At 41.5% G+C, this 18,269-nt stretch overlaps 2 protein-coding genes across 3 annotated transcripts in view; one reads left to right on the top strand and one right to left on the bottom strand.

The window, feature by feature from the left end:
* Positions 1-1,902: 1,902 nt before the first annotated feature.
* Positions 1,903-12,946, bottom strand: ppwd1 (peptidylprolyl isomerase domain and WD repeat containing 1). The gene is made up of 11 exons (XM_015943096.3): positions 12,765-12,946; positions 12,572-12,674; positions 9,278-9,381; positions 8,574-8,694; positions 8,033-8,480; positions 7,769-7,959; positions 4,271-4,460; positions 4,003-4,184; positions 3,835-3,916; positions 3,575-3,757; positions 1,903-2,112 (listed from the first exon to the last, which is right to left on the bottom strand). The coding sequence occupies exons 1-11, from the start codon at positions 12,895-12,897 to the stop codon at positions 1,969-1,971; spliced, it is 1,881 nt and encodes a 626-aa protein (XP_015798582.3). The 5' UTR covers positions 12,898-12,946; the 3' UTR covers positions 1,903-1,968.
* A 279-nt stretch (positions 12,947-13,225) lies between these two features.
* The window catches only part of cwc27 (CWC27 spliceosome associated cyclophilin), a 62,454-nt gene continuing 57,410 nt past the window's right edge, over positions 13,226-18,269 (top strand). For both annotated transcript variants that reach the window (XM_015943097.3, XM_015943098.3), the window contains exons 1-3: positions 13,226-13,578; positions 13,926-14,022; positions 18,114-18,226. In XM_015943097.3, coding sequence (XP_015798583.1) covers positions 13,537-13,578; positions 13,926-14,022; positions 18,114-18,226 — 252 coding nt within the window. In that variant the 5' untranslated portion in view covers positions 13,226-13,536. The remainder of the gene's footprint in view (positions 13,579-13,925; positions 14,023-18,113; positions 18,227-18,269) is intronic.

Genomic DNA, 18,269 nt, shown 5'->3' with positions numbered 1-18,269 from the left:
ATAATAAAGTCATCAAAGAGTTATTGTATATTACAATGGCTGTTGGCAGGAAGGATCTCCAGTAGCGGTCAGTGTTGCAGCGAAACTGAAGAAGCCTCTGACTGAAGACACTCTTCCGTTGTCGGACAGTCTTGTGAAGAGAATGCAGGGTTGTCCATAATTTTCTTGATTCTCTGGAGAATCCTTCTTTGCATTTTCTCCTCCAGTGGTTTTACAGTCGTCCCCAGAACAGAACCAGCCTTTTTTATTAGGCTGTTGAGCCTTTTCAGGTCCCTGCTTCTGATGCTGCTACCCCAACAGACGATGGCTGAAGAGATTACACTCTCAACAACAGACTTGTAGAAGATCTGCAGCATCTTGCTACAGACATTGAAGGACCTAAGCGTCCTCAAGAAATGCAGTCTGCTGTGTCCCTTCTTGTAAACAGCTTCGCTGTTCTTTCTCCAGTCCAGTCGAACTCCAAGGTATTTGTATTCCTCAACCACCTCTACTTCTTCCCCCATGATGGAAACAATGTTTGACTCCACCCTGTTTCTTCTGAAGTCTAAAACCATCTCCTTTGTTTTGTTCACGTTCAAGGTCAGATGATTGTTTCCACACCATGTCACAAGGCGCTCCACCAGCTCTCTGTACTCAGCTTCCTGTCCATCTCTGATACACCCGACAACTGCAGAGTCATCTGAGTATTTCTGTAGATGACAGGCCTCTGATTTGTACTGGAAGTCTGAGGTGTACAGGGTGAAAAGAAATGGTGAGAGTACAGTCCCCTGTGGTGCTCCATTGTTACTGATCGCCTGGTTTGATGTGCAGTTCTTTAGCCTCACAAACTGTGGTCTGTTTGTCAGGTAGTCTTTAAGAAAGAAACTAAAGAACACAAGTAGGCCACTACGAGTATTAAATAGTTTTTACCATTTATCATTGTGTAATGTAATAATTTGATTTGATATCTAATGCTTGTCTCAATATTTTACCTTTGACTTAATTTTTCTTCAGTAGTCCCTCTTTTCTGTAAACTCCAGAGTGCATCTACATGCTAAGCTAACGAGAGTAGAGACAGCCCGACCAAGAAAATGCCTGATGCACTCAGAGTGAAGGGTTAATGTCGGAATTTGATTTGCTCAGTGGTTAACGCTGTTGCCTTGCAGAGTGACGGTCCCAAGTTTGAATCCCAGCCTGGGGTCTTTCTGCGTGGAATTTGCATGTTCTCCCTGTGCACATGTAGGTTCTCTCCAGGTACTCCTCCCACAGTCCAAAAGTATGACTGTTCGGTTAATGGGCCTCTCCAATTTGCTCTTAGGTGCGAGTGGTTGTGATGGACTGCCGACCTGTCCAGGGTGCATGGCCGTAGTTTTGACTTTAGAAGTGGGGGGGCAACTGGCATGACGACCGGGGGGATCTTTACAGTAATGTATAAAACTACAGCCTACAGGCTCTTTTATGTAATGTCAGGAATGCAGAAATGTCAAGTACACAGGTGGCAGGAACGGCCAATCACACGTTAGCAAGTAGCCGCAGAGCCAATAGATGAGCTTACGGACGGTTCTCCTGGTTTTCCGCTTGGTCCTGGTGCTCAACCAGTGTCTATTTATGGTGTAATATTGTTTTTGGTTGGTAAAAAGAGCAGGGGACAAAAAATGACTGTGGAAAAAGTGGGAGGACATCTTCCCCCCGACCCCCCAAAAATGACATCCATGCCAGGTTGTACCCAACCTGTTTGCCCAAAGGCTGCTGGAGATGGGCACCAGCCACTAGCAACTCCACAAGGATAAGCCGGTACAGGAAATGGATTATATATTTTGTTTTTATTATATGTACTGTTGTTTCTAATTCTATAAATTCCCTTGAGTCTAGGTGAACTGAGCCCTAAAGGGACACTGGTGAAACCATCAGCCTGAAAGCAAATTTTATCAAAGCCGTCTTTAATGAGCCAGTAAAAAGGAACGTCACTACAGAACAAGATGAAGCCGATCACTTTATGGTGATGCTGATGATGCTGATGTCCTCGTACGGTTTGTCGGTCTTGGGGTTGACTTTGGAGTTGGAGATTCTCTGGACCACCTCCATGCCTTTTGTGCACCTTCCAAACACTGTGTGCTTGTTGTCGAGCCACGGCTGCAGAGAAACAAAACCACGCTGAGAAACTAGTTGGGACATTTTTATGATTCATGTTTGAACTCACTTCATTTCAAAAGAGCACCCATTTAGAGAAAAATATCAAAATAAAACATAAAAATAAATATTTCTAAATAAATGTCCGGCAAAATGTTGTTTCAGGGATTTTTCTTTTCTGTTTCAAAAAGAAAGAAAAAAAATTACGAGCGTTTGTGTCACTGGACAAAAGTCTTTAACAAATGAAACTAGTCGGGCGACACATTTTGACTTCAAAGATGAAGATTTAAACATGAAGTAAAGAGGACATAATACTAGTTTTTAAAAACAAGTTGGAACAGGTCTACGGTGTGTACCAGGGAGCCACAGCCGTGCTTTTGAAAACATTTTTACTTTGGCTTAAACTGCTAAAAAACTAACCTGTGATTTTAAATACAGAAATAATGAAATGCAGGTTTTTTTCATGCAACAAGTGTGTCTAATTTCCATAAAATGAAACGAAAAGTATCAGTAATACTTAAATCCATTTATATTTTACATCTTTTTCTTCAAAAATCAACATCCAGTCGAACAAAAAACAGCTAGAAGTGTAATTGTCTTCATTTTAAAACCAAACAAAAGGAACTAAATTGTGTTTTTTCACAAATCTCTTATAGTAAATATGTACAGAAGAGAAAAAACATGATTTCTAACTTTAATAAAACAAAGAAGTCAGAGTTCCACAATTGAGAAAAAAAAAAAGTATTTTTTTGCTCAGCGGCCCTAATCCTCTTCCAAAAAATGTATCTCAAAAATCTTCTCCATTCACAACATCCTGTAACAGTTACGGCTCTAAACAAGTTGAATTCTGTGGGACTCGGGAGGAAAATCAACTCCTTTCATTAAGGTTGCAGAACCCTGATCCATAAAAACACGTTAATGAAGTTCTTTGCTCTAAACCCCTCTTACACGAAGCAATTTCAGCAGCTTTATTCATGACGTTTTCAGTACCTTCCAGAATGAGCCATTTCAGTGCTCTGTTAGTCTCTTTCCAGAGTATTTCTCTTATCCGATCGCACCATCTAGTGGCTGACAAGCATATCACACAAATAATTTATTCTTCAAATTTTTTTAAGACGGCGACTTCACGTTTCATGTTTATAAATGTGCTTCTGTAGCCGACAAACAGCTAAAACACGCTGTTTTACAAGTATTCTTCTCATGCCATGTTGTGTTCTCATATATTTATATTTTAGAGACTTACTTGTCCGTGAAAAGTTTATTAACTCTGCATCAGTCGAGGTATTCCTTAAATTTGAAGCACGTAAACGGTAGCAGCAGTACTTTAGATCTTTAGGTCACAAAAGAATAATTCAAAAGAGCACCAACGTGCACAATAGCCAGTCTAAAATAAAATCAAACATGCAAGCCTGGCAAACACTAGCTGACACACTGTTCAACAACATGAGCTGAAAACTGAACTCACCGTCGGAACCACGGTGATAAAAAACTGTGAGCCGTTGGTGCCGGGCCCAGCGTTGGCCATGCTAAGCGTGTACGGGCGGTCGTGTCTCAGCGTGGCGTGAAACTCGTCCTCAAACTCTCCTCCCCAGATGCTCTCTCCTCCCATCCCTGTGCCTGTGGGGTCTCCCGTCTGGATCATGAAACTCTGTTCACCAGGTACAGCGTTAGAGATGCAGCCGATCATTTATAGCTGCTCTATTAACACCTTAAATAAATCTTTACCTTAATTACTCGGTGGAATATGTGGCCATTGTAATATCCGTTCCTGCTGTGAACACAGAAGTTCTCCACAGTTTTCGGGCACCTGAAAATCCGATCATGAACAGATCTTTTCTAGATTTGGCTTTTAGGAGGATTTTGTAATCATACTCTGTCACAGGGAGGACCTACTCCACAGGGAAAAGCTTGATGTGGATGTCTCCCATGATGGTGTGGATGATGGCGCTGTCAGACACTCTCTTTGGCCCCTCGGCCTGAGTGGCAGCCATCACCTCCTCCTTCGAGGGCTTCTCGTTGAAGATGTCTCTGTCCGAGTCTGCGCTCTTCGTATCCTCTGGTTCTCTTTTTGTAAACTTACACCCAAAAAATAAACACATGAAGGCAAAGACAAAAAAAATACCGTTAATTACTTAAAAAAGAAAACATCCGCTTCTCTCACCATGTAGAAACGATTCTTCTTGAACGCAGTGCAGAAGATGGTCGGGTCAGGCTCAACGTTCTGCAGAGCAGGGTTGTCGGAGGCCTTCATTTCTACTGTGGGGGCCACAGTCATGTCCTTGGCGACCCCCTGGAATAGACACAGCTGAACCACGCGGATGTTCTCCTGCTTCCCAAGAATCCGCACACACCTGGTGAAAAGGTTTTAAGACCAGACCTTTACGTGAACATTTTAAATCATCATTTCGCTTTGTGTGCTAGCACGTTGTTATTGGCAATCATCCATTCATTGAATGATTCTGTGTGGTTTTAATATAGAAACTTTTGGCACTCCTCTATAACACTGTTGTTAGTAAATCTGTACAGGGTTTCCCCCAGAAAATGAGTTAAGCCTGGCGGATTTGGCCGTCAGAGGGGAGGAGGGTCGCGCACTCCGCCCCGCAGCGCTCCCCCGTGAGAGTGGGGGTGGGGGTGTTGCACACTTTTCGCTGCTGTTTCTCACCAGTATCGGCTGATGGAGGGCTCTATTTTCGTTGCGCCGTTTGTGTCAGCGGACACGGTAGGGTCGGGGAGGGGGGCGGGGCATGACGCTTAGCCTGGCGGGTGGCCAGGCTTATAAAGCGCTGGGAGAAACCCTGCTGTAATTGTTTTTATACGGTTGTAATGTGTTTGTTTTTGTATTTTCAGCTCTTGGTGTTGCCTCTTGGCCGGGCCGAGCACTGGCGCCAAATCACTTGTTGCCAACTGGAGCAACATGACGAATTTAACTGGTGACATTACTGAACTTTGGGATAACCGCACTGGAGAATGTTCACCATCACAAAGTTGACTTGGCGCTTTACAACAAATGAAAAATGAATACGGATGATAAAATGATGCGTTATCATCTAAAGCAGGGTGTCCAACTCAGTCTCGTGTCAAAATAACTAACTTGTTCCACATCGATGGTAAACCTCAGGCTATTATTGAAAACTGAAGACCAGTCTTTGCTGGTTAGGGATTTTTAAAGCTGCAATAGCAAATTTGGAAAACAAGTTATTTTAAACAAAGTTCTAACATAGCATAGCTAAAAATTTGTTGTGGAAATTGAAAAAACTAAACAAAAAAATAAAGAGGTACTCTCACATTTGTCTAAAAACCTCCGCCAATAACGCCTTTTGGACTGAAGCAACTATTGGACCATTCGGTTGTCGCTCGCCGAACAGCCACACTTCTCTGGGTCCTTCATTCATACTCATGTATTTTGCAACAGAACACCACTGGCGTGAGAGGTTCTCCGCCCAATAATATCAGAAGGAGAAACAGCCGGCTGCTACCACTTCAACTTTAGAACAAACTACCAGAGTCCCAAAAAGAAAAACACCATTTGAAGTCACGGACAACAAAAGGTGTTTGGACCTAGAAAATGGTAATCTATAAAACGTATGAAACTGTCTAAAATTATCGCTGTCTCACTATAACTGGACTGCAATGAGCGCAGGTTTAACTTTTACTTGCTTCAGATCAACATGCCTTCTCCCAGTTTGAAGCCTGTCAGTCAGAGTGCCACTCTTCCAACTAGTGGTCAGAAAAAAATTAAACAAAAAGATGAAAAAATCATAAAAATGAGAATAGCAAAAGATGTGAGGAAAGAGGAAAAGAAAATAAACTAGAAAAGGCAATAAGTGGATCCCTGGAAAAGCAGAAAGAGCAGAACAAAGCTAACTCAGGTGTTTGCTAACCATCAAATTAAGTGCCGTCCTCCTCGGGGGCAGGCACCTAACCTATGAGAACCCACCCAATGGGCCAAATGGGTGAAGAGCTCTATTTCATTTGTAAAAAAACATCTTGCTTCCATTTGATTGACAGAATGCATTATGTGTAGCAAACATTTGAGCTGACCATTCATTGCCATATTTATCTGTTCTTTGCGATATGCATATTGTGCATGCTGATATTACGATAACGATATATTTACGATATATTGTGCAGCCCTAAAATGAACTATTTTAGATTATTAAAAATTAAATGTAGGTCTATCTTTTATTAACAACAGTATCCTGAAATACTACATTTTCCACAGAAAAACAAATTTAGACTAATTCCTAAGGAAAATCCAATTTCTCAGCTTCCACCCAGCATTCAAATGCACCATGTACGCACAAATCAGTCAGGTGAGAAAAGAGTCTCAAAAGGACTTTTGTTCTTGTAAACTGATCTGTGTGTAATGTAGTTTTGTCCATGTGATTTGTTTGTGTGTATTCAATGATTTGTATATGTAGGTGCTGAAGTTACGCATGAAAATGTAAACACAAGTTTACACACAACTCAAGAGTTACACATGCTTAGATGTATCCACGCACGCACGCACACACACACACACACACACACGCACGTGCACGCACACACACACACGCACGCGCACGCACGCACACACACACACACACACACACACACACACACACACACACACACACACACACACACACACACGCACGCACGCACACACACACACACACAGATCTTTTGACACTTTTTTCTCCCCATATGTCTAGCACACTCTTGATTACTCTGGCGAGTTTCCGGTTCTGGCGGATGTGGCCTAGAGAAGATTCTTGAGGGGAGGGGTGAGTGTTCCATGACCGTGTTTATATTCAAAAGCTAGCTTGTTTGCAGATTTGCCATTGCAGCTTTAGGTCCATCACATTTATAGAAAAATGCGACCCTTTCCACAGACCCTACTATTTAGATGTCATGTTTTGTGGTTATTGTTATTCATTTAATGTTTAAATTTAAAAGATTCCAAAAAAGTCATTTCTCATCTTCCTTTCAATGTTTTCCTAATTTTTTCTAATAAAAAAAAAATATTTTCCAGCAGGCCATCAAAACGTAACGCCAACTAAGATATATTTATGTAGCACCAGTTGGCAACAAAGGTCATTTGAAAGAGCATTTCTGGGAGAAGGGAAGGCGACGGGGAAAATACTCTGGTTCCGTCCTCTCAGACCTTTAAGGAATTTGCTAAAACGTTAGAATATCATAACCGTTATTTTGGCAAGGAGCAACGTCACTGATCAGCGCCAAAAGGTCCACAGCAGCAGAGAAAATAAGAGATCAACTAAGAGCAGGGTTGGCTTCTGCGTTTCTGATTGCTGTGCTGTGTTATGTTGCATCTATGCTACGTTGTTCCGCTTCTGCAGCCCTAGGGAAGACCCAGGACAAGCTGGAGGGACCATGTTTCTTGGTTGGCCAGGGAACACCTTGGGATTCCCCCGGAGGAGCTGGCCCAAGACGCTGGGGAGAGAGAAGCCTGGGACTCTCCGCTTAGGCTGCTGCCCCTGCAACCCGACCTCAGATAAGCGGATGAAGTTCCTATCACCAATATGTAACAAGGCTTTAACAGACCAGTGTAGCAGATTAAACCCTTAAACTTATCTATAACTATTTAAGAAATACCCTTGAAAAGCTTTAACTTATGAAAAAGGTTCCTTAATTCTTTCTCTGTTGAAATGAGATCGACCTGTTGGTTTCCACATTGATGACTTTGATGCCCAACATGGTGCCATACAGAACAAAGTGTCCCGTCTCATCAAAGATGATATTCGTCAGTCGGATGCCATCCACCTTCTCCAGTTCCCTCTCTACAGCCATTCTTCTACCGAACTCCATGTCTGGCAGCTGCTGCCTCATCTGCTGCAACTCTGTGAACATCTAGAACCAAAACAAAGTGTTAAACTAGAAAAAGGTCCTCAGTTTTATGCAGATTTGAAAATTTACAACTGACCGTTAACGACTCATCAAAGACTCGCATCAGCTTTCCTGTTAAGAAGCGGAAGATCCTCACTTTCCTGTCAGAAGCTATGGTAGCCATTTTCTTCCCATCTGGGGAGAAGGCGAGGCTGGTTGGGTAGGTTTTGTGTTTTGCAAATTCATACAAGTCTGTGTCTGTTTTGTACACCCAGCCCACGTGTTTGGGGAACTTGAACTCGTTCCGAAGGCCAGTCCAATATTCCAGCATTCCCGCTTTGTCAGCTGACACAATCACACGAAATTTGGCATTCAGGCAAATTTGGGACAGTGGCGAGGAGTGCATTTTGTCAAAGACATGAAGCGGATCGTTGCTTCCTCGTCCATCGTAAACGAAGATCTTCCCCGTGGATTTTTCGGAGCAAGCCACGGTGCAGATAGCATCTCCGGGGTTATAGATCCACTCACACTGGCCTGGCTGAAAGCTGGAGACACGAATCAAAGTAGAAAACATCCATCTCATCACACCAAAGAAGAAAGCTCACTTTAAATGTGTAAAAAGATGCCATTAGACTCACCCCAACTTCAGCATATTGATCATGTCAAAGTTAACCACATCAAACACTTTCATAGCCTGATCATCACCAACAGAGCAGAAAAGGGCTCCTTCAGCACTGACAGCAATGCTTTCAATCACACCTGCAAAACGACACGTTTGAACTAATAATGAGGAGCAGGGTGAGCACACGTCATTGTGTTTACCTGCTTTGACTCATTCACTGCCATTGACGACTAAAGACGTCATTTTAAATCCAACCGTTCACTGCCATTACATGTTTTTACTGTGTGGGCGTCGGAACGAGCCCCCGCACCGTGAGAACTAACATCTCAGCTCTGAAGCCGATCTTCATCCGCATACGTCACGTGACCAGGAAGCAGAAAAATCCATGTGTTAGGAGATCATTTTGGGCCGCTGCTGTAAAAAAAGTGAGGAGCGAACCGGAACACTTCTGCCGATCACAATTCAACAACGGATTATGAAAGAACGGATAACGCTCGAAACGCGCGGATTCTTCTTTATGTAAGAGGTGAGTCTCTGCTTTGTATTGGTTGTTTTGGTGTTGACATCATCCTAGCGTGCAACATTCTGTGACTCTTAAAAAAACTGTAAAAATTGTGAAAAACACTGGCAGCGAAGGGCTTTACCGATCAGGAAACGGCTGGCAGCGAACGAGTTAAGTAGCTGAAATCAAATTCAGAAGAAAAGAAAATCAGATCATACCAAGATGACACCGAAAGTGTTTCACAAACTCTATTCCCTCATTTTCCTTCTTCTTCCAGAATTTGACGTGCCCGTCCTGGCTGGCGGTGAGAATGAAGTCCGTCCTGGAACAGAGAAGTAATTAGAACAGTTCTGATTAGGCCTCACAAGGTGAAACAATTTGAGTTCAGTAAAGATGGACCAATATTTACAGATTCCAGCATCAATATGCTCAAACCAACGCCGTGTTTAACCCAAATCACGTTTCTCTTTAATGTTGGGGTGCAAATCAATTCCCTGCATGACCGTTTTCACCTCATAAAATTTTACCCGACTTCTTCAGTAAGGTGTTTGAAAGTGACCAGCTCCTCTAGAGCATTTAGAAACAACCTGCACGGGACCAAAGTGCTTTACATTGTATTAAAGGTTATAAAACAATAAATAAGACATAACAACACTTATGACAACAATAAAAAATAGATAAAAACAAAAGTTGACCCTTTTCACTAAAAAGTGATTACAGACATAAAACTAACTTCCTCTCGCAATGTGCAACAAAGAAACAAACACAATATGTAAAACGAGACAGAAAACAAGGCTAGTCAGTAGAGGTGCTGAAAAAAATCCATTCAAGTCTGAATCGGGATTCTTATTTATAAAGATTCAGAATCGATTCACAAAGGTTCCGAATCGATTCCAAGAACTCAAATATTTATGTTACAGGTTTGAGATGCACTTTTTTGATCTTTGTTAGGAGAGTCAGTACTCCGTTTACTTTTGTGGTCCCATAAATTGAGATGATTTAGGTTTGAATCTGCTGATAAGAGGGCACTTGAATGTAATTTTTTCCATACTCAGAAATTTGAGATATTCTCATATTTATTTTCTAAGTTGATAAATGAGTACTCAGGATTACTCATGGAACTTGTTTCTACACATACTTGAAAACTATTTGACCGTATTACTTTCAAAGCTACTGTTAGGTAACTACAGATTTGTTTATTTTACAAGGTAAGCAAAAAATAAATGTTGCCTTTTGGTCAAAAGATTGTTTCTGTTTACAGTTTTAGAATCACTTTAGTTTACCTTGTAAATTAGCATTTTTGGAGCATGACCAGTTTAAAGTCAAATAAAAATGTCCCATAGTTTAACTAACTTGTACAACAAAGTAGTTCATCCTGGAGATAACACTCTTTGTTAATACTGATTGTGAATCGATTTTAATTGAGAAATCGACTCGAGAATCGATTCTGAATCGAATCGGAACCCCAAGAATCTAGTCAGACATCAACATTTAGGATTTGCTACAGCAACAGGTGCAGGTAGCAGCTCAGACAGGTTATGACAAGAGAAAACCATGGAGGGTGTGAAACCATATTACAGAACTTTAATATTATTTCTAAAATGAACAGGAAACCCATGTAGTGAAGCTAAAATAAAGGTGTTGGGCTCATACTACCATTTTGCACCCACTGGAGATGGGTAACAGAAAGACTGACCCTTACTTTATACACCAAGTGTGGTGACAAAGGCGTAGATTATTACTGCTTCCAAATGCTACCTGGACAGAATGGGCTTGTGTTTATTTAAGTTGACTGCCCCAGCTGGACAAAGATAGATTAACCACTGAACTCATCTGACTGTTTTAGTCCACTTTGACGCCCAGGTTTGAAGTTGACTTACAATCCTGAGTCATGGAACCTATTTCTACATTAGGGGACTCAGTTGTACTGCTAAAAAGTATTTGTGCTTTTTCCTCTTTGAATCTTAAAACACTGCGTCACCCAGGACGTTTTCTCATCAAGACACAAAAAGTTTTTCTTTTCTTATTAGCCGAATATAAATTTGACAGCTTTCAGTGTAACATTGGAATGCCACGCTGTTTGCTGAGGGTGTAAACAAGTGGCTGCAAATGCTAGAAAAATAGGAGGGGTTCAAACCTGAACCCTGAGGAACACCACAGAGAGGAGACTGGAAGTGAAGACACAGGGTCACTGTTTATTTGTGCATTACCTCACCACTCTTAAAGAGGCGTCTTTTGGGTTTAACCACGATTTGTTTTGGAAGTGTTGATACTAGAAGCGCTAATTTGTGAACATTGGTCCAACTTTCCCAAACCTAATAATAATACATAGGTTTTCTTAACAACTACTCAAAGACGCTGTACAAATAAAGAAACAAACAGACAAGACAAACTTGTAAGATGTTTACACAAAACCACTTGTTGCATACCGCGGTGAAGTTAGCTTGAAGTTGGACGTTAGATATTCGACAGACATTGGTTTACACCAGGGGTGTCAAACATACGGCCCGCGGGCCGGATTCGACCCGCAAGCGGGTTAGATCCGGCCTGCGAGATGGTTCTGTAAACTTTATTTTCATACTTTACAATGTAGAGTGAAAATAAACTTATCTTTGTGAACAAGTTTCCTCTGTAATGAGTATAAATAAAACAAAGCTGCGCTCAAGGCTCACACAAGAACTTGAATCACATCCTGAAGTTGGCTACCACTCAGGATGTGACTTCTGATGTTGATGTGCTGGTGAAAGCTAAAAGATGTTAAGTAAAATGAGTCAAATATACTTTAAAAGCTGCATGAAACTGATCTAGCCATGTGATCTGTAAGCTCGTTGAATCACTAAGGAATGTTTATTTATTTATGGATTTTTTTTCTTCTTTCAAATTTTCAAGTACACTTCAGGTATTTTACTTGTACTATTTTGGATACACTGTCCTCAGGCTACAGCCTTGTTTTATATTGATTGTATTAAAACAAAGAAAACCATCTGAAGTTTTTTTTAATTTACCGGTTCGGCCCACTTGGGACTAGATTTCCCTCAATGTGGCCCCTGAGCTAAAATGAGTTTGACACCCCTGGTTTACACGGTCAGCGATTAGTCTTCATGTCATGCACTGGGTACAGACAGCGGTTAGCTGACTTCCGAGGACTCGCGATAGGGAATGGTGGGTCGCTTAGGGACTATCAACAAATTTGTAGTCCTTTGTAAACGAGTACAAAATTGTTTTTAAACTTCCAGAATAATTTCCTAAATGACTCAAAATTACTTCTGACATGTGTTACTAAACTACATTTACAAGACACAACAGTTTTAACACATTTCACTCAATCTGATCTTTTTTATTAGGATTTTATTTCAAAATTAAGGGACTTATAGCGAGTCCTCGGAAATCAGCACATCGCTGTGCTCAGTGCACGGCATAAAGACTTATCGCTAACAGTGTAAACCAATGTCTGTCAAATATCCAACGTCCAAGTTCAAGCTAACTTTACCGCGGTATTTTTCTCCACTTACTTCGAACACACCAAGTGTGTGATAACGTCTCTATGCATGTAGCTCCGTTCGTACATGGCAGCTGATGGGAGGTTATCCAGGTAGACTCGCTCGTATTCTAGGACTGAAGAAATAACCGAACCAGAATTAGCGGGATTTACTGAAAAGTGGATTCGCGCAAACCATTGTGGTAAATTCAGTGTCATTAACCCACCTCTTCGTTTCTTTGTCTTTGATGCTTCATTTGGCATGGGTCCAACCCAGTCTGTACTTTCATCATTTCCATCTTCATCTTGAACATCATCAGCTTTTCGTTTTAACTCCAAACTGTTTTCAACCTCCGCCATTGCTGCACAGCGTCGTGTGGTCCTTTCGTAATTACGGCACTTCCGCTGCGCTCTGAATTTAATTTTGCTCCGTCAGAAACTTAGCGAAATTTATTAGAGATTGTAAATTTTTAAGTAATATTTTAGAATGCACCCTAAATTATAAAACTGGATTATATTTTCGTATTTTAAGTGTAATAGAAGCTTAATGCGGAACTTGTTATTATGCTTTGTTTCTATGGGCCTATTAACGCTGAACATCGTGTGGATTCAACCATTTTCACTTTTAGGGGCTGAGCCTGCGATTGTTTTTGATGTTATGTTGTCGTTAGCGGTTTAGCTGGTTGTTATGAACGTGAAAAAATATTTTCAAAATGAAAACATATAAACATCTTAAATAATTATCATAAACAGCAGAGTATACTAAATAAAAAAGAGTAGTACATCAGGATTCCCCCGTGTTCTCTGAAGTAAACACTGCACTAGCATGGCTGTTGGAGGATAAGTGTGAAATTTGCAACATTCGGGAAAAGTACAAGCAGTTATCAGGATTACTAACCGTTTATCTATTATACATTTTACGTGAGTTGAAGGTATAAAGGTGTTAAAGATTAGAATTTCGTTTTTTTTTCGAAGCACATAAGCAGATTCACCTTCAAAATGAGTAACATATATATCCAGGAACCTCCAACAAGTGGAAAGGTGAGTGCCTTCCTATCTTTTTATTTTGTCTGTATTTACATTAAGAACATGCAGTGTAGCTTTTCCTTGTAAAGTTTATACACATTTCGTTGAAACCAGCTAGTTGTTGATATGTTACCAGCTAGTTGTTGATATGTTGCTAGTAGGAGGTGAACGCGTGTGCCATAGAAGTAGCGGGATGGTAGGAGAAGTTAGCCTGGCAAGCGAGACAAAATAAATATATTATTTGCTTTGCAAACTTCTGTGCAAAAAAAAAAAAACTTTGCAAAGAAAGATTTTGGTCTAGTTCACTAGGCTAGGGAGAAGTAGTTTTATATGTAGATATGTTTTGCTGTGCTGCTTTTCAGGTGCTGATGAAGACCTCAGCAGGGGAAATTGACATCGAGCTGTGGTCCAAGGAGACTCCTAAAGCATGCAGGAACTTTGTGCAGCTGTGCATGGAAGGTAAGGTAGACCGTGCTGTTAAAAAACGGTCCGTGGAGGAAAAATCTGAAATTCAGAAGTTGTGGATGATGCATTCCAAAAAAATACAAGTATCCATATGTACATATTGATATTTACTGCAGTACAGATATCAGTGAACCTCATGTATGTTAAAGGGGGTATATTATCCATTCATCCATCCATCCATTTTCGGCTGCTTATCCGGGGTCGGGTTGTGGGTGCAGCAGTAGGCCCAGACTTCCCTCTCCCCAGCCACTAAGGCCAGCTTCTCCAGGGGAATCCTAGGGAGTTACCTGGCCAGGTGAATGACATTGTCCCTCCAGCATTTCCTGGGTCTTGCTTTAGGTCTTCTCCCGGTTGGACATGCCCGGAAAACCTCACCAGGGAGGTGTCCAGGAGGCATCTTAACTAGATCCTCCTCAACTGGTTCCTCTTGATGTGCAGGAGCAGCAGGTCTGCTCCGAGCCCCTCCCAGATGATCAAGCTCCTCACCCTATCTCTAAGGAAGAGCCCAGCCACCCTGCAGAGAAAACTCATTTAGGGCGCTTTTATCTCCAATCTCATTCTTTCGGTCACTACCCAAAGCTGAAAAGATAAAAACACTTAGTTTTAGTGTCAGTTCATGACCCAGCTCATCTTTCTCAAACAGGAAGCTACGTTTTTAAAACCTTTGTTTTGGCGTCAGACTCCGGCTGCAGGTCTCCTTTTCTCGTCTTCCAGCTAAACAGCGGAGCTGTCAGCTGGTCATTCATCCTTCTCCTCCTTTATACACAAGAACCCACTAAACTACAGAGAAGTAACAATCTGTCACAGATCGCTGCTATATAACTTTTGCCGTGAATTCTGTTTCAATGCTCCGCAGATCCGCTCCATGTGACAGCTCACACCCGCTGTCACAGAGCTTCCTCTGTCCACAATTTATCTGATGGTCTAAAAAAGGTAGTTTAATTATTTTAGTATAACTCTGGTTTAACTTGTTCTATTAACAGAAATAAAAACTGGTGGGTATTGAAACTGAAGCTCAGAGAGGCGGAGTCTTGCTGCTGCGGCGTCCCAAAAGGTGTGTTTTCATTGGTCGGTTGCAGACAGGAGTCCCAGGTTTTCAAGCATGCTTGAAGACTTTTTTAAGCTGATTTGGTCGTGAGACGGCTCAAAAAGTTGTCGCAGAGCCGGCCACACTGTATTTTTTTTTGTCACGATTCTGCTCAGGACTAGGAATTTGGCAAAGACAGCCGAAAATCATACAGTGTGATCTGGGCGTAAGGGTATAAAGCTGGTCCAGTAGGCACATTTTGTCAGAGTGGGCATGGGCGGAGTTTCACTGTCTCTCAGAGAGACGAGACGCTGGACGCTCTCCTGAGCCGACAACCCGCTCCTGCAGCTGTCGCTTCTGTCACGTTGGGCGAACCATCGGACACGCCACTCGTCACAGATGAAGCTGAACATTCACCTCTCCCTTCAGTAAGACAAGCAGTAAGTGTAGCAACACAGTGTTCTCCAAATATACAATATCTGAAAAAATGATTAAAGTTGTTTTACTGAATATCCTAATCATCTATGAAGCACACGACAGCTCTGGATGCTAAAATTCTCCTAAACAATTCATAATTGAATAAGTTTGACCACGCGACAGCTTACCGTTAACTTCTGCGGACAAAAATATGAGCTCTTAACAACAAACACTCTCCCTTTCGGTTCCCATGGAGACGCATTTGCAGCACACACACCACTGCTTTTGTCCTGCTCTCGCTTCATCCCGCCCTTCTTGCTCTTCATTTTGATGCTCGTTTTGTGAAACATAATCAGTGATGTCATCATTAATGTTTCGCTCTGGTTCAAATAGAAAAGGCTGAACAGACGACATGTCGATGTCGCTTAACAGTCACTACAGGGTCCCAAAGCCGGCCGGTGCAACCGAGGTACAACCGTATGACGTCACCACCCAGAGTGCATTGTGACGCTAACAACAATCGCGAACTACGAGTTAAACTATTTTTTACAAATTTTATAAAAATGAAGACATTAAAAAGGTTTTTTACACCACTTAAATATAACTGATACTAACATTTATCTTTTAAGAACCACAAAGTTTTGTAACCTGGGTTCCTTTTAACAAGTGACTCCAGGAGTCCGGTCGCCAAGTTCAGGCCTCCCTTGCTGCATAGGTTTGCCGGTCTGTGTCTAATAAATAGCATCCAGTGCATCGTACCATCTCCCTCCACCCCGATCCATGCCAGTTTGGGCGATAGAAAGCCCATAAGCTACATATCCTGTGCTGACCAAGGGAGGCGGGTTTCAGAGCCCAGACCAGATTAGAGGCCTACCGATATAAATGTTTTGAGTTTGTTTTATATTTGAAGTTCAATAACTATTAAGAGATTTATTGACTTATTTAATTTATATTGCACACTGTGAGTGTTCAGTTGTCTTTCACAATTAATGTGTTGCTAAAACGTATATATATCAGCCTTAATAATTGGCTTTAGATATCGGCCATCGGCAACAAAATCCTTTAAAAATCGGCATCGACCATAAAAAACCCATATCGGTCGGCCTCTAGACCATATTCAGGGAAGGAGCAGGGCCTGATGTTGGGAGGTGGATGACAGTATTGCGTACAAACTTTACATTCGGGATTTTCAGGAATTTCTAAATAAAATCAAAAATTTGCAGCTGACACAGGAAAATGCATAAATGCAGCCAAAAACAGTTTTGGGGGTATTTTTCATGAGGAAACAACAATATCACATGCTAAAAAGCTCCAAAAAGTGGATTTCCTTTATGTTATGGCCCCTTTAAATGAATATTAGACTGATTTCACTTCAGACTTTTATTTACATTTTTTTCTGTAGGTGGAAAGTGGGAAACACCCTAGAGAACAAGTGAGCCAAGATATACAAATAAAGTTTATTATTCTTCTTATTATTATTATTATTATTATTATTATGTGGGGTGATGGTGGCACAGGAGTGAAGTGCTCGCCCCGTAATCGGAAGGTTGCAGGTTCGAACCCCGCTCAGTTTGCCACTGTTGTGTCCTTGGGCAAGACACTTAACCCACCTTGCCTGCTGGTGGTGGTCAGACGGACCGGTGGTGCTTGTGCTCGGCAGCCTCGCCTCTGTCAGTGCGCCCCAGGGCAGCTGTGGCTACAGTGTAGTTCATCCCCACCAGGGTGTGAATGTGTGAATGACTGATTGTGTTGTAAAGTGCCTTGGGGGGGTTCAGGACTCTAGAAGGCACTATATCAAGTGCAGGCCATTTACCAATATAATATTATTATTATGATGATTTTGATGATGATGATGATGATTATTATTATTATTATCATTATGATTATTATTATTATTACTATTATTATGATTATGATTATTATGATTATTATGATGATCATCATTATTATTATTGTTATTATTATTATAGTATACAGATTAAACATTGAACATTCCATTTTATTTGTAAAGCACATTTCTACACGGCCGAGGCCAACCAAAGTGCTGCTCAGTAAAAGAGCATAAAAATCACCACACACGGGAAGAAAGTCATAAAAGTAGTACAGTAACTACTATTAAATCAATAATGAAAATAAAACTGAGACATAGTACAAGGCTAGCTTGGCTGAAGCAAAAGCCAAGGAATGAAAATGAGCCTTCAGGCATGGTTTAAAATCAGAGAGAGGGGGCCATTCTCACTGCTAGAGGGAGTTAGTTCCAGAGATGAGACGCACAGATTGAGAACGCTCGTTCTCCTCGTGTCCTCACCTGAACACTTGGGACCTGTAACAGGCGGTGGTCTGCTGACCGAAGAATTCGACCAGGTACGTAGGGCTGAACCAGCTGAGTCAAGTACAGAGCAGCATAAAGATAGAGTGACTTAAAAACAAGAAGTAAAATTTTAAACTGGATATGGTAGCGCACCGGGAGCCAGTGCAGCTGGTCCAGAACAGGAGTAATGTGCTCCCTCCTTCTGGTGTCCATCAAAAGTTGGGCCGCATCTGAGATGGAAGGAAGGATGGCAAAAAGTGACTTTTTTTAACTACAGAATTTAAATAAAAAGCAATTTCCTACTTTCAGTTGTTTCTGTCCACATTTTAGGTTACTATGATGGCACCATTTTTCACAGAGTGGTGCGGGATTTCATCATCCAGGGGGGCGATCCAACAGGAACAGGAACGGGTGGAGAGTCCATCTACGGACGCCCTTTCAAGGTAGCACCGCCTTACCTTTAGTTTTATTTATAATTGTGAATAT

Source organism: Nothobranchius furzeri, chromosome 6, assembly GCF_043380555.1.
Source record: "Nothobranchius furzeri strain GRZ-AD chromosome 6, NfurGRZ-RIMD1, whole genome shotgun sequence".
Lineage (NCBI taxonomy): Eukaryota > Metazoa > Chordata > Actinopteri > Cyprinodontiformes > Nothobranchiidae > Nothobranchius > Nothobranchius furzeri.
Note: the sequence above shows the minus strand (reverse complement) of the source record. Positions and strands in the feature narration are given on the sequence as shown.